This window comes from Leopardus geoffroyi, chromosome B4 (genome assembly GCF_018350155.1).
Source record: "Leopardus geoffroyi isolate Oge1 chromosome B4, O.geoffroyi_Oge1_pat1.0, whole genome shotgun sequence".
NCBI classification, from domain to species: Eukaryota; Metazoa; Chordata; class Mammalia; order Carnivora; family Felidae; genus Leopardus; species Leopardus geoffroyi.
In genome coordinates this window covers 63,065,799-63,090,321 of record NC_059341.1, presented here as the reverse complement: position 1 = coordinate 63,090,321, position 24,523 = coordinate 63,065,799, and the positions used below count along the sequence as shown (strand labels likewise).

Below are 24,523 nucleotides of genomic sequence, written 5' to 3'. Positions count from 1 at the left end.
AATAGGCAAACACATTGGCGCCCCTGTGGCCCACAAGGCCATAGTTTGCTTACCAATAAGATAAACATTGTGATAGTAAAATTATAATGTTACTATATCCTGTGGTACCTTTCTGGCTTAGCATCGAGTGTTGATCAGCTTCAGGAATGGTTCTGACCACATATTGGCCTTGGTTGAAATCTCTTCTCAACTGCTTTCTAGGTCTGTAACTTTAGAAAAAAGGGTCTTAATCTCTCTGAACTTCAATTTCCTCATCTGTAGTATGGAGGTACAATAATTCTACCCAACCAATGAGTTACTGAAGGGATAAAAGGAGACAGTCAGTCCATGGAAATGGGTGCTCAGCCCAGAACTTGATTCAAACTGAGCATTCCATTCTGTGAGTACCAGCCATCCTGAGTGAGGCATTGTGCTGCCTCAGGTCAAAGCAGGGTTGGAATTGAAGAGAACCACAAATCCTTCTTACTTTCCTTTCCTGTTACCCTTGGGTTGGATGCTGCTCATTAATTTTTTTTAATGTTTGTTTTCTAATCAGGAATTTGGGGATGGTTCTTGTGCCCTATTGTCCAGTGATACCAATAAAACAAATTGATGTTCTATAAACTCGGAGATACACCTGAGAGCAGTGGCTTTTCTTGTTGTTTCTGTTCATTTTCTTTTTTTTTTTTAAGATTTTTATTTTTAAGCAATCTTTATACCCAACATGGGGCTCAAACTCACAACGCATAGACCAAGAGTCGCACGTTCTACCTACTGAGCCAGCCCTGCTCCCCTGTTTCTGTTATTTTTCAAGAGGCATGGAGGAGAACTATGAGGTACATGAATTAGGATCCTGAATTGAATGGGAGATTTTTCTTTGTAATCATCACTGGGATTATTAATCGGGATCGGGATCCAGCTGTATAATTAATGAATACTGCATGTCTTTGTAGAATAAATGCATATAAGTTGCTTGGTTCCACTTAAACAGTTGGGGTTATGAAACCATAGCATCAAGAGAGCAAATAGAAAAGCCTGGTTCTGGAAGCAGGAGCAGCCTGGCCAGTTATAGCAACGTGGAAAGTTTTGCCTTTGGCCAGTTGTTTATTTCCCTTTATCCACAAACTAGTCATTGTAAAATGAGAGACTGGAAAAACATAGCAGAAAAATATCACAGAGAGAACATAAAGGTCAAAAACAACAATGGAAAAAGCAGTGTGTTCTTAGGATTCAAGTTACTCCACCCACATCAGCTTGCCTGTTATGAATATTATTACTTCCTCTGGCCATCACTAAACAATGCCTGATCCGAGCAGGGACTATGCTTCCACAGGCCTAATTGTCTGTTCCTCGGGTGAAATATAATTGAGAGTCACCATGCTAATCACACAGAGGGAAGGGTCAATTCCAATATGCCAGTTATATCCACGCTGAAATCAAAGTTACCTTTAAAATCTGCTGTTACCTTGCACTATTTATTTCTGGATAGAAAAATCAGAAGTTTTCCTGGTTAAAAATTGGAATTTTTTAAAGCCATTATTACCACTCTGACCCAGATTTTTCCCCTGTGACTAAAAACACTTTGGGTAATTTCCATTTTAAATATTACATTAAAATTCTAGCTCTATGTGGCAGCTGTTGGACCTCACCATAGGGCGATTGAAGGATACTGATGATTTTACCGGAGAACCCAAATGTCAGCATTTGTATATCTTTTGTCTTGGGTGGGTCAGTTTCTGAGAAAATTCCTCCAGGCTCCTCCCGAGAAGTCTAATCCTGGCTATTCAGAGAGCTTTTTAAGGAGGACAAACTGAGATCCCACTGTTCAGAATACAGATTCTCCCATAATCTACCTTTACGGTACAGCTCTTCCCCCTTCCCTCGGCTGTACCTGTTGTTCCTGAGTGCAGGATCTCTCTAACTCTATTTTTCTAGAGAGTAAAACTCCTGCCTTTTGCTGGGATGGGGAAAGAATAATGAAAAAAGTCACTTAGCTTTTAAGGATAGGGATGAGGATCTGAGGTTTAACTGCTCCTGATACAGATTTAGTCTGTGTTCAGCCACACCCCACCCACCAAAAAATCCCAGCAACCTGACATACATTTGAAGTCACTGAAGCAACCTGGGTAGGTGCTGCTTCAGATGATGTTGCCCTTGGATTGGTCTCTAGCCTCTTGCACTCTCTGTAAGTTCTGTCCTCTGGAGAGTTCCTCAGATGTCCAGCCAGTGGATTTTAAGTGGGACTGTCTTTGCTGGTTATTTCACTGAACGTTCAACAGAGATTACAGTGCCCTTACATATTTCCCCAACAGGGTTTTAACACTTTGTATGAAATCCTTCTATTAATCTTACCTTTAAATTTAAAACTAGGGGCACCTGGATGGCTCAGTCAGTTGAGTGTCCAGCTCTTGATTTTGGCTCAGGTCACGATCGCACAGTTTGTGAGATTGAGCCCTGCGATCTTGGGATTCTCTCTCTCCCTCTCTCTCTCTGCCCCTCCCCCTCCAAAGAATAAATAAATAAACCTAAAAAAAAATAAGTTAAAAACTGAATGAAAGTATGTTATCTGGGAGAGGTAGTAGTGCATTAACGTTGCCCAGAAACTAGGTTGTTATGCTTTCTCCTTGCTCTCTGTCATCAACTGTCCCCCTCCCGCATTTAATCCTCAAGAATTCCGGAAGTTTTCTTTCCAAGTGGCCCTCCAACCCATTTTCTTTCATCATTCCCCTGCCCCCACCTCCCTGCATGTGAGGGAACGAGGGACTCTCGAACCAAACTAGAATCCTCTAGGATCCCATTTCTGCCACTTACCAGCTGTGTAGTTGTGTACAGGTTAAATGTGTGGGCTAGTTATGAATGAGAAATGGCTCCTCTCCTGCCCCCACTTGCCCCTTGAATCGTCTCCAAAATTTCAGTGCTATCCTGTGGGCGTTCCCCAGGTATTTGGTTATGGCAGTGCAAGCAGACTAATACAGTGACATTTAAGCAAGGTTGTTTTTTTTTTTTTTTACCTTTTTGAGCAAAACCTCGTTTCCTTGTCTGCAACTTGTAAAATAATAATTATACCTGCATTTGTTTATTTATTTATTTTAATTAGCCCAGGCTTGGTACATGGGAAATGTTAATTTCCAATAAAACATAATAGGGAGGCCAGTCTAGTAATGATATATTTTTGTAGATGCTCTCCATTTTTTTTAAAGGAAGATTGTAAGTGAACAAAAGAAGCAAGGAAGGAAAAAACTGAACTAACCTGAGCATGCAGTTTTGTTCTCCAGAGAATTATCCCATCCCACCCCCTCTGCTTCATATGCGGTCAGCATGTTTGTTTAGTTGTGCACAACCACACACTGCCTTCATTATTTTCCAGAGAAGCATATTTAATAAGTGACACGATTCACAAATTTTGGAAAACATGACTTAGATGGATGCAATGGACATTTCAAATGAAGGTTCATGAAACTGAGTAAAACATGAAAGAAACTGACAGTATTCCTAACTAGTATTCTTTGTTGTTCTTTTTTTTTTTTAATGTATTAATTGTAGGTCTGGAGTTCAAACTCTGCCCCACAATGCCAAGGTTCACTACAACTACGCCAATTTCCTGAAGGATCAAGGTCGGAACCGGGAAGCGATCTACCACTACAGAACAGCCCTCAGGTAAGCGCCCTAGGACGGTTTCCCTGCTGTGCTTCTCAGGTTCATTCACTCACCCTCCCAGTGTGTGGGGGGGGAGGAGGGGGGCGGGCAGTGAACATCTCCTTGCAGGTGGTATGGATCCTGGACTCCCCATCTTCTGCTCAGTGCTCAAGTCTGTTGTGAATGTGGTAACTCTGCGTTGCTACTAATTCTTGGTGTTTTCCTGTAAAAGTTTCCATTGCTACACGATACTCAAGTGACACCCGGTCAAATACACATATGCAGGAGAACAGGAGTTGGTTGTCAAAAATACACCAGTAAACTCTGAGAACGTGTATTCCAGTGAATTCTTCTCACTTCAGGCTTCCTGTTATCAGAAAGGATTTATATGAAGGCATTTGAATATGGAAATGAAATAAATACCCTGATAGTTGTATTCAATAGAAAGAGTACTAGAAGACACTTGATTACCATGCTGGGAATATGTTAATAAGGGGCATGTGTGTGTGTGTGTGTGTGTGTGTGTGTGTGTGTGTGTGTATAAACAGCCCTGACACTCTTCTTGTGCTCATCTCCTTGTATTCATTTGGAAGAGACTATACTAAACAGAGCTTTACATGTCACTTTAAGAGAAACTACAAATGTAAGCCTACATTACCAGTGGCAGTCTCTATTGCTCTTGAGTACTCACAATTGCAATCCTGGCTTTCAAGATGGTCTTATCTAAAAGATCCCACATGATAAATGTCTTTAATCTGGAACATGTGGAGGCAGGAGAACTATACATAGCCTTGGAATCTCCAAATGGTCAAAACACAGACAGGTGAGTCTTCTCTTTTATTGAGTACTGTGAGACTCACGGAAGCTTTTTAGAGAGGTTTCCATATCCCTGCAGATTGGCCCCCATTTGGTTGAATTTTGGGCTAGTGTTCCATTTTGGGATATGCTTAAAGTATGCATACCAAACAAATAGATATTTCTCTGAAGCATGTACTAGCATTGTCTCAAAGCTTAGTTTGAAATCATCATTCTGAAAGTCACTGACCTAATTTTTTAAATTATCCTTTTGAACGGTGTTCTTACATAAGTATATTACTCATCAATTGAAATATTTTAGACTTCAGGGTCTCTTATTTAGCATTCAATATGATAAAAATTTTAAACTGTGCACGTCAAGTTCACTATCAAATACTATTCCAAAGATCCAAGAAATGGAAGTCCCAGAGGAAAATTGTAACAAAACTTTTTTTAAGGAAAATAGGTTTTTTATTTAGGAATAAAAGATCATTTTCAAGATTTAATTCAGATTTCTATTCTTTCACTGGAAGCCAGTTTACCCAAATGTTTACAATACTTCCCTCTGGTTGGTGAGTAGATTAATTTTTTTCTGTATATTTTGTACTCCAGATGTTCCACAATGAACATGTATTATTATCTTTTTTAAAGAGGCATATTCCTTCAAGGGTACAAATAAAGTATGTTTTGGCTTAATGGTTAATTGATGTTTCAGGATTTCAGGTGAGCATTCTTGAAGAGAAGAAAAGAGCAGTAAGTTTGCCTGAAAAGTATTCATTGAAAGGAAGTATTATCAGAATCTTTTAAAATTTATTGCATTCCAGCAGACTATTTTCTGTCAAGTTCAAACAGAAAAATAAGGCAGACCCTAAGGCACTGCTTGGGGCAAAAGTATAAATTACATAAAATTCTCTAGCAGCTGATTTTACAGAATTATAGTAGCTGGTTGGGTACTACCGCTTTTTTCCCATGAAACAATAAAAATAAATGTTTGCTTCAGCAACTGTGCTTCTGGAAGAAACATGTCCCTTGAGAAGTGGGGGAAAAACAATTAAAGCTATAAATACACTGCATAGTAATTAGTGAAATATTTCATCCTCTCACACCAGGCTCAAAATACTTCTGATTTAAGTAGCATCATTTTTGTGTGGATACCTCTGTGGTGAATTTTCAATGGATGTGGGTTTGTTTTTTTGTTTGTTTGCTTTTAAATAAACTGTCACTCTTTGTGCTAGAGAGAAAAGGAAAATACCAGGACTATTCATCATTTTCATGATGATTTATCCGAGATGACTGGAAGACTGCCCTTATTTTATTTTATCTTTTCATTTTTTTTTTAATGTTTATTTTTGAGAGAGAGAGTCAGAGTGTGAACAGGAAAGGCAGAGAGAGGGAGACACAGAATCTGAAGCAGGCTCCGGGTTCTAAGCTGTCAGCTCAGAGCCCGATGTGGGACTCAAACTCACAGACTGTGAGATCATGACCTGAGCCAAAGTCAGACGCTTAAACAACTGAGCCACCCAGGCACCCCTGCCCTTATTTTAATATTGTTCTTTCTTTGTGGAAGTTGCTGAGACAGAGCTCTCCCCCACCCCCCGCTCTGACTCCTTCCTCCGTGTTTCAACTTTAGTGTATCTGATGGTTTCCATATTTGCACACAGGAAGAAAGAGAATGATTAGGAAAATGCAGGGCTAACGGCGCTATTATCTGAAATCAGTCCCAACAATTATCCATTTTTGTTGTAATGACTGGGTAGATCCCAAAGGCAATGATGAAATTAGTCATTAGGGTTGTATCTATACCAATATCATTTTGGCTGGCTTACAATGCTGGAAATAATGCTACATTAAATTGGTAATTATATATGCCATGAATATTCTGCTTCTTTTAAACCTTATTCTATGTTTTAGACAACAAAGAAGCACCACTAACTTCTCCTCCCTTTTGGTGTACCTCATTTATTATATTTCTGTAGTGCAAGGAAAATCTCCCCTGGAAAATGCTGCAGCTGAGGTTATAGATTCAGATTAAGACCCAAATTAGCAAAGGAAGATGGCAAAACTCTTCTCTCAAATCCTCAGTGAGCACAAGTGTTAGCTTCGTTTTGCTGTGAGGGGCAGCTCTCATGTTTATACCTATCCCAGGCTCTATAAAGTTCGGGATGCCATATGGTGGAATATCAGAACAGCACTGGTGGATCTGCCATTTGCCTCCAGAGCTTGCCGACCATTGTTCAAAACCTGGAGAAAGTTTCTAACATTCCATCTCACGTGAGGGGAGTAGAAAGTTCAGAGACCACCCAATATCTTACCTCTTCCTGCACAAAAACTCCATGAAATGACTCATCCAGGAAGCCCACAAGGAGAGATGGTGGCCCTGCCTGGATAAAGTGCAGAAGATACTGCATGTGCCCTTGGCCAGTGGCCTGTTGATTTGCTTCAAAAGTCAGTTAAAAGTGGAGAATCGTAAGACAAATTATGCACATTCTTGAATGATTTATTGTACCCTCAAGTTTCACATGTACATACATTCACCACTCTTCAAATATCAAACCAAGCTTTTTCCTTTGAGTAAGAGTCTACTGATTATAATCTGCAAAAATCGCATCCATAAATCATTTCTCTGATGATCAGGTTTTGATACTTTAAAGGGGAGTAAAAATGCAATGACTGAGATTTTTCTGATTTTCCTCCTGCAGTCTTTTACAGTTACTCTTACATCTAATTCCACAGCAATTTCTTGAGCAGCTTCTCTTTTTTGAGTATTTCCAGAGTATTTCCTTAGCTTCTACATAAATAACAGCTCTCTTTTTTTCTACATTTATATTTTGTCAATTTGCAAAATGTTTCATTACATTGTACAGTTGCAATAAAAACTAAAACTGCAGTAAATCTGTCAATAAACACAACTGGCTTTTACTCATACAACTCAACTTACAGGATGAAAAAGACCCAGGCTTATAGAGAAAGTTTATTAAGTTTTGGATATTTCCAGAGAATAGAGAACATCTGGAAATCTGATGACATAGTGAAGAGACTATTTTAAAAGATTTTTCACTACAGGTGATAGAGTCATGCAAATTGTTTTTCATTTTATATTTAAATTCCCTGCATGACTCAGTTACTGGTTGGTTAAAATGGGCTGGCCATCAAGAGCCCCCCCACCTGGGAATGAATAGAGTTCACCTTTGTCCAGGTGAGTCAGGAAGGCCTCCCCACTGTCAGCAGCAAATTGTCCCATGTTCTCTGGAACAGTTGTTCGCGTAGATGCCCTCTTCCTCCTGGCGCACTACACCCAGAGTATCTCCAGTGATTGGATATCAGTGCTACGTAGGATTCCCTCCTAATACAAGGGCTGTGATCTTCAGTCACCCAGACAGCTGTTTCTTTCTCACAGGTATGCTTTCAACATGAAATACACAGTAAATCATCTGAGATTTCCACCTTCCCATACTCCTATCAAGCAGGAGATACATTACCCTTTCCTGAGGGTAGTCAAATATGCTTGGGCAGCCAGGGGACCCTTAGAGCAGCCTTTTCCATTCCCGATACATCTGTTGTTGATGTTCTAAACAGAAAATCTGAAGGGAATGAATGGACTATTCGAAGGGGATAGAAGTCCTTGACCAAGCTCTTTTCTATTTGCATAATTAAAGGGGAAGAAATGTGCTTTTAATGCTCCTGTACCAAAGAAATCTCTACTAGCTATTTAATTAGCTAACACGTGGGACAGCATAGAACTAAAAATCTTCCTGATTGGAATTTTTTTAATGTTTATTTATTTATTTTGGGGGGGGTGAAGAGAGAGAGAGAGAGCGAGCTGGGAGGGACATAGAGACAGGGAGAGGATCCCAAGCAAGGAATCCCTATGTGGGGCTCAAACTCACAAACCGTGAGATCAAGACCTGAGTTAAAATCAACAGGCAGATGCTTAATCGACTGAGCCACTCAGGAGCCCCTGACTGCATTTTTTTAATGCAAAAAATAGAGACTTGTCATGATAATAGCAACCACGGATAGCATTCTTTGCACTGTCTCCTGCATGGATAACCAGAACTCTGCAAGGAGACTCCATTAGACTGTAGGAGTGCATGGGGAAAACAGATAGTAATAAAAGAATTGAAGAAACAGCATTATCATTAGAGTCTAAAGAAATCTAACTATGTGTAATTAACCCACTGTTCACTAATGTTTAGTTTATCAATAAGATTGCTTTATATAATTCCTTTGAAAAATGCTGTCTATAAAGCTGGTAGCATGTGAACATTTTTTTTTCTTAAATCAGGATTTATTGGCTGTTTTAAAAGTCCTTCATTACACAGACTATTTTAAGTGAACATTTAAAATAACTCTTATGAGTGAAAGTGACCTTGGATACCAGCTGCCATGTATTTCTGGAAAGAATTAAAATTCCAGGACCATTTGTTAGCCAGGTTTAACAAGTGGAGATAGGCTTTTCTGCCCGTGTGGTATTTTCATTTATAAAAGTCTAAATACACTTTCCAGTATCACAAGTAGACAGTTGAAATTAGTTTTATTTTTTTGTTGATGAAATAATAACTTTACTGTATATATTTTGTGTTAATTAAGCATAGCAGTTTTATTCCTTAAATCCAAGAAGTTAAGCCCTATTTCATTTAGAAAACTAGAATTGACTCATATTATAGCCATACTTATGGACTAAATTTCTGAATGAAGGTTGTGTAATTTCTACTCAAGAACATTTCCAGAGTCACCCGGGTGGCTCAGTCGGTTGAGCATCTGACTTTGGATCAGGTCATGATCTCATGGTTTGTGAGTTCAAGCCCCTCAGGCTCTGCGCCGACAGCATGGATCTTTCTTGGGATTCTCTCTCTCCTTCTCTCTCTGCCCCTCCCCCGCTCACACTCTCTCCCCAAAATAAACAAACATTTAAAATAACAACAAAAATATTTCACTCGTTTTCTTCTTCTTCTTCTTCTTCTTCTTCTCCCTACCTTATACCACTTTCACTTTAAAAACTTGCTGTGCTTCCCCAGGAAACAGAATCCCTGGGGCAGGGATTTGCATGCAGGAAGTCTATTAAGAAGTGCTCTCTGGAACACCAGGGAAGGAAGCCAGGGAAGCAGGATGGTCAATGCGGGGGAGGGTTGAGGGCAGTGCAGTCCCAGGGCTTCAGCTGACCCCTTAGGAAGCTCTGGAGTTGGGAGGGCCCCTCAAGGTTGCCAAGAATGGAGGCAAGAAGTGGAACCTTTATGCCCCCTTATCAACCAATCACTGCCCCAGGCAGGGTGGGTAGCCTCTAGTGAGGCAGTTCCCCCGAGGCGGAGAGCAATGCCCAGAGAAGACCCCCGTGTGAGCTGTCAGCAAGTGCTTCAGACATGGGTGTTGTCTGGGTGCTGTAAGACAGCATCCACTACACTAGCTTACGTTACAATTTCGTATATAAGCAATTATGACAGTTTAAACAATATCACTTAGATTTTTTATTAAAATGAAAATAGTGGTGTTACCTACTTCATAGGGTTGGAATATTATAAGATAATTAATTTATTTCAAAGCTTAAAGCAGTGTGTGTATACCTGGCAGTGATAAATTCATTATATGTTATGACTATATCCCAAATCTGACCCTTCTCTCCACCTCCACGGCCCATCGTCTCTCACTTGGATTCCTGTCTCTCAAGGCCCCTGCAGCTGGCTCCATGCCCTGCACTGTCTTTCTCACACCTCACCTCCTGCACCTTGTCTTGACCACTCAGCTCCAGCCGTGTAGGGCTCCAGGCACACATCAGTCAGGCCACTTTCCTATTTAGGGACTCTGAATTTGTGGTTCCCTCTTCCCAGAACACCCTCTCACTCTCTAAACAGCTGCCTCACTCCCTTCCTTCAGGGCTCCCTACTTACGTCATCTTGTCACAAGGCCTTCCCAGGCCACCCCACCTAAGAGTGCAGTCACCACCAACGTACTCTATTCTTCTTCTTTGCTTCATTTTCTCCACTGCCTTTATCACCCTCTAACCTACTTATCATTTTGCTAATTGTCTGTCTCCCTCCACTAAAAGGAAAGCCCCACAAGAGTAGAGATTTGTGTCCTTTCCCCCAGCCTGGAGAACAATGCCAGGAACGTGGCTCTTAGTAAATGCATGTTGGATGGATGAATGCTGAATGTAGACATCTTTTTATGGTCTCTCTTTTTTTAAGAATGTGAATTACCTGAAATTTTTAAAAATGGTAATCAAGGGGGCGCCTGGGTGGCTCAGTTGGTTAAGCATCCGACTCTTGATCTCAGCCCAGGTCATGATCTCATGGTTTGTGTAATCACGTCAGACTCTGCACTGAGAGCGTGGAGTCTGCTTAGGATTCTCTCTCTCTCTCTCTCTCTCTCTCTCTCTCTCTCCCTCTCCCCTATCCCTTCCCCCCCCCATCAAAATAAATTAATTAAACCACTTTTTTAAAATGGTAACTGAAGTACAGTGTAAAAACTAAAAACCATCAAAAGTAGATCCTTAGTTGCTTCTACAGAACATAAATTTAATCTGCCTCCAAACCCATCTTGCCCCCCTCCTCTCCAATTACCTACCCTTCTGGTTTGTCTCCTCTGAGGCTGACTCCTGTGCTCAGGAGTGCATCATTTCCAGGTCCTCAGAGATTTCGTTTAAAACCCTTCCTTTACTGGGCACTTTTCCATTAATACTTAAATATTCTCAGGCTTCTGCCATCTTTATTTATTTTTTGAAATTTTTGTAACGTTTATTTATTTTTGAGAGAGAGAGAATGATAGAGTGTGAGTGGGGGAGGAGCAGAGAGAGAGGGAGACAGAATCTGAAGCAGGCTCCAGGCTTTGAGCTGTCAGCACAGAGCCCGATGCGGGGCTCGAACTGTGAAATCATGACCTGAGTGGAAGTCAGACGCTTAACTGACTAGCTACCTAGGCATCCCTGCCATCTTTAAATAAATATGCAAACCAGTCTCTGCATCTCCTGTTAGCCCTTCCTGCCATTCAGTCTGTCTCTTCCCACCTTTCAAGTAGTGAAATTTCCTGCAAGTCTCAGTGTCTTCTTCTCCCTTGTGTCCTTCTCATCACTCAACTGCAGTTGGTTCCCTCTCCACCACTGAAACTGCTTTCCTCCAGCACACCAGCTGCCTCCAGGTGGGTAACTCCTGAGGAGGACGCTGCTTGGCAATTAAATTACTTGACTCTCAGGGCACCTGGGTGGCTCAGTCATTTAAGCTTTTGACTCTTGACTTTGGCTAAGGTCATGATCTCATGGTTTGTGAGTTTGAACCCTGCATTTGGGTTCTGCACTGACAGCGTGGAGCCTGCTCGGGATTCTCTCTCTCCCTTTCTCTGCCCCACCCCTGCTCGTTCTCTCTTTCCCTCTCTCTCTCTCTCTCTCTCTCTTATACACACACACAAAATAAATAAATAAAACATTAAAAATAAATATATCAGTAAATTACTTGACGCTTGGCAGCATTAATTTTGTTGACTGCTCTCTCCTTTTTAGACAGGTTCTTTTTCAGCTTTTATGCTGTCATGGTTTTTCTTCTATTTCTTGAGACTCTCCTCCAAACCCTCAATAGAGGAGTCCTCAGACCCCTCTGCTAGGTCACCTTCTTTTCTCAATCTTTGCTTTCCTCCCAAGGGATTTCTTGAGTTCCAAAGTCTTTAGTTAATGTCTGTATGCTGATTAACTTTCAGATCTGTAATTTCACCACATAGCTTTCCTGTCAGAGCCATCTGTCCATCTGATTCCTGGACATTTCCACAAATTACCCTCTCTGCACCTGAGATTCACATTACCACCTTTTGTCCCAAACCTGCTCCTTTTCCTTTATTGCCTTCCTTTCTAGTTTGTGCTTAAGCTGGAGTAAAATGTTTTGTTTCCTGAGTTCTGTTTGGTTTTGCTTTCTCTCTCTGAAGCAGCCTTCCTTCCTCTTCCTATTTGTATCCCCTCCTCCCCTTCCCCCTAACTCTTACTGCCTCTCTGGTAACACATCATCTCTCCTGGCAACACCTTGGTGATTACCATGGCTCCTGCCATGAGCTCCTGTCTCTTATACTCCCCTCCTTCTGCTTTGTCTCTTTCTGCCCTGTGTGCTCTGACCATAGTGCACTAAAGTAAGTTGGTGTCCTTGTCTCTCCCTCTTCTGCCACAGGACCTCCTTGAGAGCAAGGGCTGCTTTCTCTTTATTCCTGTGGGCCCTTAGTAAGTGCCCAATAAGTGATTGTTGAAAGAAAGACTGAGGGAATATAATGCATAAAATATCACAGGCTCCCTTAGAGTCGCAGGACCCCTCTGTAATAATAAGCACTGTTTCTCAGTGGGAGAGCCGTCAACAATTTAGATGGAACAGCTCTTCATTATGCAGGGCTGTCGTATGTATCACAAGGCATTTAATACCCCTAGTTTCTGCCAGTGGTGACCACCAATTCCTGAGGTGGATATTCAGGATATGTACCCTTCTCCTTCCCTGTCCCTCATGATCTTCTTCATTGGCAGTTATTGATTAGGAATATGGACACACTTTTCCTGCAGAGTACTATTCATGCTACAAAGTGTTATTACAGTAAGGATTCCATGCGCACATTGATCTGTCATGTAGGACTTTGGATTTCCTTACAACCTTCAATGTAGCTTTTAAAATTGCATGTGTCTGAAATTCCACTTGGTGTTCAGTGTATCAGAAAGGCTTGGAGGAAGTGCCTCTGGTGCCTGTGGGGATCATTTGCTTTAGATGATGAAGGATTGACAGACTTTGGGATAAGGGTTTGACAAAGAACGTTCCTACATTCTTAAAATGGAGAGAGTGATGTGTCCTTCACATCTGAGAACCCACGGCACGGGAGAGACAGATGGATACAAGATGACTTGAGTGTTCACTGGATTAGTGATGAAGAAATAATGGATGTTATTCTGACTGATAGGAGCAAGCTGAAGGCCATTGACAACAGTGGAGACAATGATTTTTTTGGAGGGTGAGAAATCCATGAAAGAAGGAGAGCTGGTGGCTTCAGCCTGACATGGGTTCATTAGGTCTGTAGGGGCAGCCAAGTACTACTACCCAGAGGTCCTGTAACCAATCCCAAAACATTAAATGTTTGTAGTGGCACAGGTATGATGATGGGTATGAAAAGATAAGAAGGTCATTATGTTATTGACCTTACTGTTATAGAGAAAGCAACTAAAGGACAGACATAAATTCAAAATCACATAGCTAGAAAGTCACACATGGCTTCTGACTCCAAATACAGTTATTTTTTTTCTACTCCACCAGAGCAATTCCCCACCATCTGCCACAAAAACCAAAGGTCACTACAATCATCCCAAGCCTCTGAGAAAGGTTAAATTATGTTTACCATTTTCTATTTCAAAAAGCAGAGACGTATTTAATTGAATACATTTCCCAACCTCTAGAGTTAAATTGTCAGGAATCAGGAAAATTCAGCCACTTAAAATGACTCATTTCCTGAGGGCATCAGAGAACAGGGTTCTACTCTAAATTATCTCGGAAAATCAATTGGGCGGAGTCCTTCTGGATCACTGTGAGAAGTCATCCATTGTGAGAGGTCAGATAATTTAGTTGGCCCTCTTTAGAGAGTGTGTCACATTTCCCAAAATTGCTTGTGAGGTTTTTTCCAAAGCTATCTTAAATAGTACAAAAAGAAAGTGGTAAGACGTGTTTGTTAATGGCAATTTCAAAAAAGTAAAAAAGCAGATCAATAATCAGTGTTACCTGGTACATTTTAGTGACATGATAGTTCAAATCTTATAACAGGAAAGCACTTAAAAAGTGCCAGAGACCAATCTGGTTGAAAATACGCTGCTGACTCCTGAAATAAAGTTTGCTTTGGACATTTTTTTAGTCCAATGAAATTCAGATTTTATGGTTGAATTTTTTTCCCAGCCATGTTTTTCTTTTGGATTTTTTTTTTCTCAGCAGGAAATAGAAAATAAACATCTGCCCTTGGCATAGTTAACCTCAAATAAATTAATGTGTGGAATGAAAATCAGACAAATAAATCACGATGTGTATATTCTAAAAGGAAATTGCAAACTGAAGCATATGATACAATATTGCTTGCACAGTGAAATCCTTATAGGGTAATCAAACGATAAAAAATTAAGAGCATCCTTAACTTTTGAACACATTGTACAAAATTCCAAGTAAATGACTGAAAGAAAATATAAAACCAAACTTTGGTCATATATATCTTATGTCTCTGGATCTTCAGGTGATCTGGAGGTTAAAGCTTAAGAACAGTAGATGAGAGAGTATATATACATCTTGTGCACTCACTGAATAGCTTTTTCTAATACTATGCTTTTCCGAGGTACCAGGATTATTTTGTACAATAGGTAACAAATTTTTCCAGTGCATGAGAATCTCAATAGCCAAGTGTCCTGAGTATTGAGTTTATTCTATTTCTGTCACTGAGAGCTAGTTCCTATAAGATCATAGGTGAATGGATTGGCCAAAGAAAAAGAGGAGAAATTATTCTAAATGGAAGCTCTAATTTGTAGCAGTTTATTTATTTGCTGAAGGTCAAATGACTCATAATGTTTGGGGAAAATAAATAGATTTACAGGAACAGGAACAGAACACATGTGTCTGAGATTTTTTTTTTTAATCTATTACCTACTCAATTTTTTTCCTCAACTCTAAAATAGTACAGTAATTCTACTTAAAGAATTAGGAGGCTTAAAGGAGATAATGGAAGAAAAAGTACTCTACAATGTGAAGTATCATTAATACATCCCAGGTCCCTTTGGACCCATTTTCTTTTATTCCTGCTCCCCCACCCCCCAGTGATGTTGTCAATGTTGGTTCTCAGAGTTAAGGTGACTGGGAATGAAGGGGAGTCATATATCCTCAACTACCTATTTTATCAATCCTGCTTAAGAAAACACTGCTAGGTAAAAATTAAGAACCCCTTAAATGCTCAAATGGATGTTTTCCTATCAAGAATATAAATTATCCAGGGTTGCCTGGGTGGCTCAGTCAGTTGAGTGTCTGACTCTTAGTTTTAGCTCAGCTCATGATCTCACAGTTCTTGGGATCGAGACCCGCATCAGGCTCTTCACTCATAGCACAGAACCTGCTTCAGATTCTCTCCCTCCCTCTCTCTTTCTGTCTCTGCCCTGCTCATGCTATCTCTCTCTCAAAATAAACATTAGCAAAAAAGAATACCAATTATCTGATATTTGAAAAAAACTCTCTTCAGTTCATAGGAACTCTATCTCTATGTTTAGGTTTCATTGTTAAAGAGGAAAAATAAACTTCCTTATACCCTGGAACTACTTGACAATATAACATATTTCCTCTATCATACATTTTTAAGAATTTAACTCACTGAAATAAAATGACAATAATTAAGAAATAGCAAGAGAGCCCCCATAAACAACACAAATGTTGGGTAAGACTATGAGAAAGAAAATCCAGGAGCTGTTCACATTGATCTTAAAAAAAATAGGTTTGAGCCCAAATGTCCACCGACTGATGAATGGATAAAGAAGATGTGGTATTATATACAATGGAATATTACTTGGCAACCAAAGAGAATGAAATCTTGCCATTTGCAGTAACCTGGATGGAACTAGAGTTTATCATGCTAAGCGAAATAAGTCAGTCAGATAAAGATAAGTATCATCTGATTTCACTCATATGTGAAGTTTAAGAAACAAAAGAGATGAACATAGGGGAAGGGAAGGAAAGATAAGATAAAAACAGAGAGGAAGGCAAATCATAAGAGACTCTTAAATAAAGAGAACGGCAAACCCTATCAAAATAACACCAGCATTCTTCAGAGAGCTAGAACAAACAATCCTAAAATTTGTATGGAACCAGAAAAGACCCCACAAAGCCAAAGCAATCCTGAAAAAGAAAACCAAAGCTGGAAGCATCACAATTCCAGACTTCAAGCTGTGATCATCAAGACAGTATGGTACTGACACAACAACAGACACATAGATCAATGGAACAGAATAGAGAACCCAGAAATGGACCCACAAACATATGGCCAACTAATCTTTGACAAAGCAGGAAAGAATATCCAAGGAAAAAAGACAGTCTCTTCAGTAAATGGTGTTGGGAAAACTGGACAGCAACGTGCAGAAGAATGAACCTGGACCACTTTCTTACACTATACACAAAAATAAACTCAAAATGGATGAAAGACCTAAATGTACAGAGGAAACCATCAAAATCATAGAGGAGAAAACAGGCAAAAACCTCTTTGACTTTGGCCACAGCAACTTCTTACTCAACATGTCTCTGGAGGCAAGGCCAAAATGAACTATTGGGACCTTATTAAGATAAAAATCTTCTTGCAGAACAAGTTACTTGCAATCCAAGGTTTACTGTATATATACTTTTTCTTTTATTCCTTCACTGTATCCTTTGCTGGAATAAATCTTAAGCCATGACAGTAAAAAAAAAATAAATAAATAAATAAAAAATAAAAATCTTTTTGAAGGAAGTGAAAGAAACAGTGAAGGAAACAATCAGCAAAACTAAAAGGCAAGTGATGGAATGAGAGAAGATATTTGCAAATGACATATCAGATAAAGGATTAGTATCCAAAATCTATAAAGAGCTTATCAAAATCAACACCCAAAAAACAAATAATCCAGTGAAGAAATGGGCAAAAGGCATGAATAGACACTTTTCCAAAGAAGATGTACAGATGGCTAACAGACACATGAAAAAATGTTCAATATCACGCATCATCAGGGAGCTACAATCAAAACCACAGTGAGATACCACCTCACACCTGTCAGAATGGCTAACCTTAACAACTCAGGCAAGAACAGATGTTGGCAAGGATGAGGAGAAAGAGGAACCCTTTCGCCCTACTGGTGGGAATGCAAACTGTTGCAGCCATTCTGGAAAACATTATGGAGGTACCTCAAAAAATGAAAAATAGAACTATCCTATGACCCAGCAGTTGCACTACTAGGTATTTATCCAAATGATACAAAAATGCTGATTCAAAGGGGCACATGCACCCCAATGTTTATAGCAACACTATCAACAATAGTCAACGTATGGAAAGTGTCCAAATGTCATTGACTGATGAATAGACAGTGAAGATGTGGTATATATATTCAATGGAATATTACTTGCTAATCAAGAAGGATGAAATCTTGCCATTTGCAATAACATGGATGGAATTAGAATGTATTATGCTAAGTGAAATAAGTCAAAGAGAGACAAATATCATGATTTCACTCGTGGAATTTGAGATACAGAACAGATGAACATAGGAGAAGGAAAGCAAAAATAATATAAAAACAGAGAGGCAGACAAACCATAAGAGATTTTAAATATGGAGACAAACTGAGGGTTGCTGGAGGGGTGTTGGGTGTGGGGGAAAGGCTAAAGGGCTGAGGGGCATTAAGGATGACACTGGTTGGGATGAGCACTGGGTGTTATATGTAAGTGATGAATCACTAAATTCTACTCCTGAAAAAAAAAAAAGAAAGAACAAACTGAGGATTGCTAGGGTGTTGGGTGGGGTACTTTTAAAAAGTAAATAAAGCTACTAAAATGTGAAAAAAAATAGGTTTGAAAATCACCACTCCACTCTAGTTCAGTGAAGCTTTTGCTGAGATTTTTTAGATAGGGAAGGGAATAATCAATCACTAACAGAACTTTTGTAAAACATACCTGTAGAAGTAAAAGTCAAGATGGGCTAAATTTATTCTGACCATTGATGTAGCAACATAAACAGCCCTTAAATTCTTCATTTTTCCAGTAGAAAATTCCCTTCCTGGAGCCCTCAGTATTGAATTAGACCCAAGCTAATTCAAACCCAAGTTTATTTGGAAAGTAAAAGCACAAAATAACTCTTGTCCTTCTATAGATCTTCAGTAAACAAGAAAAGAGTATGTGTTTGAAGAAAATTTCTGTCTATCTAAGACTCAAAATAAGGAGTGGTATTTTTTGCCGACTTGGTTATTGAAGAACTCTTTTAATGAAATTCAGCTTTGTTTTATAAATAATGCAGTGCTTGCTTGTGATTAGGTGAACCTAATCGGATACCCAGTGAGAGAGGATATTGCCAGCAAACCCTTACTATGAGGAATAAACAATATTGCACATTTTTCAAGTGGAGGGCTATGAGTGGTACTAGATTAAGTAAACCACTGTAGATGCTAGAAATCCCTTTCCTCGATGGATCAGGACTCTTTGTTAACACCGAGCATCTTCCCTGGTTTGATTCATGGTTGGCAGGGATTTGTGGTTGGCCATGAATCCCTGTCCTAAGCCTCATGGTTCTGCAGTTGCAGACAGGTTCTCGGAGCACAGGACATAAAAAGGCCTTTTTCCTCATAGTGCTTATATCTGTTTCTTATATCTGTTTTTTATTTCCTTCTCACTGATTATTTTTGTTTTTGAGTTTGGTGTGGATTTATATTGTTTCTGATTTCAAAAAAAAAAAGAGAGAAAGAGAAACATTTTTGTACTCAGTGAAATTGAAAGTGCATGACTATTTATTTGACAGTGGATCATGAGGGAACGTAGTTTGAGAAGGTGGGCTGAGAGCCAGTGCTAAGGGCAGTTGCTTGACCATGCAGATGGGTGCAGCAGGAGATGGGTGAGCCCATGGTGGAAGATCTTATTGAATTTAGACTGTCCTTTCCCATAGGTAGTGGTTTCACCTCACATATTTGTTTCAAGGGCTCCCAAGCCTAAAGAATCAAGGAAAAGATCAAGGTTTAAGAAGACAGATGTGCCCGGGAAGCTTTCTGTTACAGCTGGTCAGCAGGGAAATGAGAACTGCTCTCACTGCATTCATTGGACATCCCTTAAATCTTTGGGAAGTCAGAGAGCTTTGCTCAACATCTTCACCTGCACAAAAAAAAAAAATAAAAAAATAAAAAATCTTTAGAAGAATTTGAGTGCTGGCAGTGATATCCTCTCTGTAACCACTTCCAAAATCATTCTTAGACATAAGCTTCTCAGGAGACTTTTGTGGGTATGTAGTGAATGAACAGGTACAAGAGCATTCTGTCTCTCATCATAGCTCTGATGTCCCATAGTGGCATCTCAGAGAAAGAGAGCCAAGGACTTGCTGTCCCTCAGGCCAAGGACTTGCCATACTTCAGGATTGTGAAGCTTGGGGTTGTGGGGCTACAGCCTGAGTAAAGGTGACCAGAGATAAGCAAACAATAGTGCCATGTGCTGGCCCAGCATGTTTTCTTTTCCCCAACTTCCTCTCATAATATCTCTCTCTCCAACAACCTCTGCAGCCATTGACAGTAATTAGGGCTTTCCAGCTTTGGGAGGGCATAACATGTCTGTGAAGAGTCCTTGATGGTCATGAGGAGCATTACCTGTAATGTCTTCCTGAAAATACTAGTTCTTAGAGATGTTCATCGTGTTCATCGCTGCTCTAAAAGGGAGTAGGGAAGGATTGCATGGTCAAATAAACCTAGGAAACTTTGGGTTAAGCAAAGGTTTAAAAAGACAAACCATGAGACTTGTCTTGTCAGCCTTTTAAATAGGACCCCCTTCTGCTCCCAAATATAACTGATCTTAGAAGGTGTGGAACAGAGTGGGAGAGGCCAAGCATGTCATTCGATTGTCAAGAGACTTGACAAGCACACATCCTATTTTTATTTGGGCCTTATCTTAGCTTTCCTACATTAACAGGCAGCTTCACAGGCTTATTCTGAGTACTCTGGGTGACAGAGATGGAGTGAACCTCTTAGTCTGCTAAATATTCTGCTCTAAATATAGCAGAAACAACTAAACTATGTAGCTGTGTGGATTTACCTTCTTTATGGTTTTGAGTTACGGAAGTAAATTGATTCCCTTCCCTCCTTAATCAGCATAAATTTGACTTACTGATGTATCCCCAGTCCTCCTTTACATTTGCTTTTGAACACTGGGAATGCCATTTTCACTTCCTTGTGCATTACTTAATTTTTTTGAAAGTGTTTGTCAGGATTTTCATTCTGAGAACTCTCTCAGGCCAGTTGGCACCCAAATTATAATAGGAGGAGAGAAAGGGGGTAAAATGGAAAAAGAGAGCCAAGATGAAAAGCCATTTCGGGAGTAAAGTTTATTTTTATGGGAAAATCGTGTGTATTATCCTTTCCCAATAATGGCAGTCTGACTCATCTTCCAATCCAAATATGTTCATGAAGATGCCCTCATCCAAAGAACCCCCAGCGTCTTATGTACATAGTGGGCATTATATGGGCAGCTGGTCAGCAGTCCTACCAGCCCAGAAACTCAGAAGTGGTGAGGCAATAGGGGTTTTCTGTCAAAGCAAATTGAAAGTAATTGTAGGATCCAAAGGACTAAAATTTGGTTAAACCTGATAGATTTGTATACTGTTTATTTTTGCACCATTTGGGGGTTATTTACATATACCCCTGTCAAATATGTACTTCTCAGCCACATTTATATGCCTGCAGCTGCATACATAATTAAAATTTCACGTGGACAACCCATTAAAATAAAGGAAGAATTCAGTGTTTTGTTTGGGTTGTGACATTCCTAGGGTGGAGGAGGGAGGAAAACAAGCAAATTGTTGTGCCCACCTTAGGAGTTTTTGAACAATCCTGGCTTAATATCTCTAATTTTTCAGGTTGTATCCTCGCCACGCCAGTGCCCTGAACAACCTCGGAACGCTGACAAGAGACACAGCAGAGGCAAAGATCTACTATCAGAGGGCTCTCCAGCTAAATCCACAGCACAACCGAGCTCTTTTCAATCTTGGGAATCTCCTCAAGTAAGTACAAGGTGGACCTTCGATTAGGTGCGCTTGTCATTTTAGGCACCCCTTTCTTTCTCAACACTCATTTGGTCGTGCTTCAGTCCTCTTCTTAGAGTAGGATAATAAATGTTTCCAAGCTTTGAGAAGAGGTCATATTTGTCTAAATTAACTCTATCCCTTATCAGTCAAAAAGAGTATTTCCCTAGAGTGTCTCTCTGGACATGTTAGTTCTGAGATATGTTCACAGATTGTCTGTGGAGGGGTAGGAATAGGGAAGGGCTCCTTGGTCAGGTAAACTTAGGAAATGCCAAGTTAGACAAGGATGACTCCCCTCTTGCAAGAACCTTTAATATCCTAAATGCCCCGTGAATCTTGAAGAAGTCAATATGGAATACGACATTTCCCAATTTTTTTTTGGAAAGGTGTTTCCCAGGTATTCCATGAGTATACCTTGTAAAAGTACTTATCCACGAAGAGCAATCTGCTCTAAAACTGTAGGCAAATGACAGAACCACAGCTTGTGTTCAATGTGTACTAGCAGTAAAAAACAAAGTAAGGTCTGCCTGGACTTAGTGATGGTAAGTCTTACTCTTAGGAAGACCTGCTGGGTATAGTCACCAGTCACCGGGTACTGTCAATGCCCAGTAAAAGGTTGATTAGTGTCACTGAAGACTGAAGCACACAGGGATACTTTTGCATCTTTTTATTAATACAGAGTCTTGGTATGTTGGTGATGGTACATCAGAAGCGGAAATAGGATGAAAATGTTTGGAATGAGATTGTAGTGATGCTCGTTAGGATGCTGACAGTCCACACACTTACTGAATTGGTTTCCACGTCTCTAGATTTCTAGAGTGCTCATCTGGTACTTTTAAAGCGAATGGTTTGCTTTGTTCTTTTGGCCTCTCCCTAACAGGATTGTCTTTTTTTTTTTTTTTTTAATGTTTATTTGTTTATTTTTGAGAGAGAGAGATGGAGAAGGAGAGAGAAAATCCCAAGTAGGCTTCACACTGTCAGCTCAGAGCCAGATGTGGGGCTCAAACTCACGAACTGTGAGAGCATGTCCTGAGCTGAAACCAAGAGTAACTGACTGAGCCACCCAGGTGCTCCAACAAGATTGTCCTCTAATTATCTCAGTAACTCAGTGTGATGCAGCTTCTCCACCTTCTTGTTTACTCCTTTAATTTTACATATATAGATAGATAATAGTCCTTTCTCCTAATGTGTGTGTTAATGTGTGTTTTTATCTAATCTCATTTGGACAGAAGCATTGGGTGGATTAATCACAGAACATTCTAATATGGTATGATGTGATAGGTACCATCCTGAATCTGAAGGGTTTTTTTGTTTGCTTTTTAAGTTTATTTATTTATTTTGAGAGAGAGAGAGAGATAGTGAGAGGGGGAGGGAGAGAGAGAATCCCAAGCAGGCTCTGTACTGTCATCACAGAGCTGGATGTGAGGCTCGAACTCACAAACCATGAGATCAGGACCTAAGCTGGAATCAAGAGCCAGATGCTTAACCAACTGAGCCACCCAGGCACCCCCTGAGTCTGAAGTTTTATGTTTAGAAATGGCTTTATCCATTTACAGGAGCACAAAATCAAGGAAGACTATACAAAAATAAGTAAATGTGAGGAAAATACACTTAAAATGAAAGAAATAAAACTATAAGTCAGCAAAAAGCAAATAAACGTAATTTTTTGAATCAGATAATTTAGTTACAACTTGATACAAATTGAGATTGATGAAAAACAACTATGAATGAAATGGTACACACTGTGACAGAAAAACCATTTTATTACCAGTTAGCTCCCATTAAAAATAATAACAAATCAAGAGATGTGGGGAAAATGAGTTCTCTGTTATTGCAGATAACTAGTTCCAGGTCAGTAGAGTGCTTTTATATTACTCTGCTATTTTTATGAGCTCTTATTTCTTTATGTGAAGCTCTATGGACTCATTTTTTTAAAGTCATTGTTGGGTCTATTTATGTCCTAACTTCGAGCCCAAATAACTTAACGGCTGGGTAAAGTCCTATCAGTGTCTTTTGGGGTAACTGGATTACATGGTACTGATTTTATTTTATTTTTTCAATATATGAAATTTATTGTCAAATTGGTTTCCATGCAACACCCAGTGCTCATCCCAAAAGGTGCCCTCCTCAATACCCATCACCCACCCTCCCCTCCCTCCCACCCCCCATCAACCCTCAGTTTGTTCTCAGTTTTGAAGAGTCTCTTATGCTTTGGCTCTCTCCCACTCTAACCTCTTTTTTTCTTTTTTCCTCCCCCTCCCCCATGGGTTTCTGTTAAGTTTCTCAGGATCCACATAAGAGTGAAACCATATGGTATCTGTCTTTCTCTGTATGGCTTCTTTCACTTAGCATCACACTCTCCAGTTCCATCCACGTTGCTACAAAGGGCCATATTTCGTTCTTTTTCATTGTCACGTAGTACTCCATTGTGTATATAAACCACAATTTCTTTATCCATTCATCAGTTGATGGACATTTAGGCTCTTTCCATCATTTGGCTATTGTTGAGAGTGCTGCTATAAACATTGGGGTACAAGTGCCCCTATGCATCAGTACTCCTGTATCCCTTGGGTAAATTCCTAGCAGTGCTATTGCTGGGTCATAGGGTAGGTCTATTTTTAATTTTTTGAGGAACCTCCACACTGTTTTCCAGAGCGGCTGCACCAATTTGCATCCCCACCAACAGTGCAAGAGGGTTCCCATTTCTCCACATCCTCTCCAGCATCTATAGTCTCCTGATTTGTTCATTTTGGCCACTCTGACTGGCGTGAGGTGATATCTGAGTGTGGTTTTGATTTGTATTTCCCTGATGAGGAGCGACATTGAACATCTTTTCATGTGCCTGTTGGCCATCCGGATGTCTTCTTTAGAGAAGTGTCTATTCATGTTTTCTGCCCATTTCTTCACTGGGTTATTTGTTTTTCAGGTGTGGAGTTTGGTGAGTTCTTTATAGATTTTGGATACTAGCCCTTTGTCCGATATGTCATTTGCAAATATCTTTTCCCATTCCGTTGGTTGCCTTTTAGTTTTGTTGGTTGTTTCCTTTGCTGTGCAGAAGCTTTTTATCTTCATAAGGTCCCAGTAATTCATTTTTGCTTTTAATTCCCTTGCCTTTGGGGATGTATCGAGTAAGAGATTGCTACAGCTGAGGTCAGAGAGGTCTTTTTCTGCTTTCTCCTCTAGGGTTTTGATGGTTTCCTGTCTCACATTCAGGTCCTTTATCCATTTTGAGTTTATTTTTGTGAATGGTGTGAGAAAGTGGTCTAGTTTCAACCTTCTGCATGTTGCTGTCCAGTTCTCCCAGCACCATTTGTTAAAGAGACTGTCTTTTTTCCATTGGATCTTCTTTCCTGCTTTGTCAAAG

General features: G+C 39.9%; 1 protein-coding gene across 4 annotated transcripts in view; it reads left to right on the top strand.

The window, feature by feature from the left end:
• Nucleotides 1-24,523, top strand: part of TMTC1 (transmembrane O-mannosyltransferase targeting cadherins 1) — a 285,364-nt gene that overhangs the window by 205,121 nt on the left and 55,720 nt on the right. For all 4 annotated transcript variants that reach the window (XM_045462494.1, XM_045462496.1, XM_045462493.1 and 1 more), the window contains 2 exons: nucleotides 3,523-3,636; nucleotides 20,995-21,138. In XM_045462494.1, coding sequence (XP_045318450.1) covers nucleotides 3,523-3,636; nucleotides 20,995-21,138 — 258 coding nt within the window. The remainder of the gene's footprint in view (nucleotides 1-3,522; nucleotides 3,637-20,994; nucleotides 21,139-24,523) is intronic.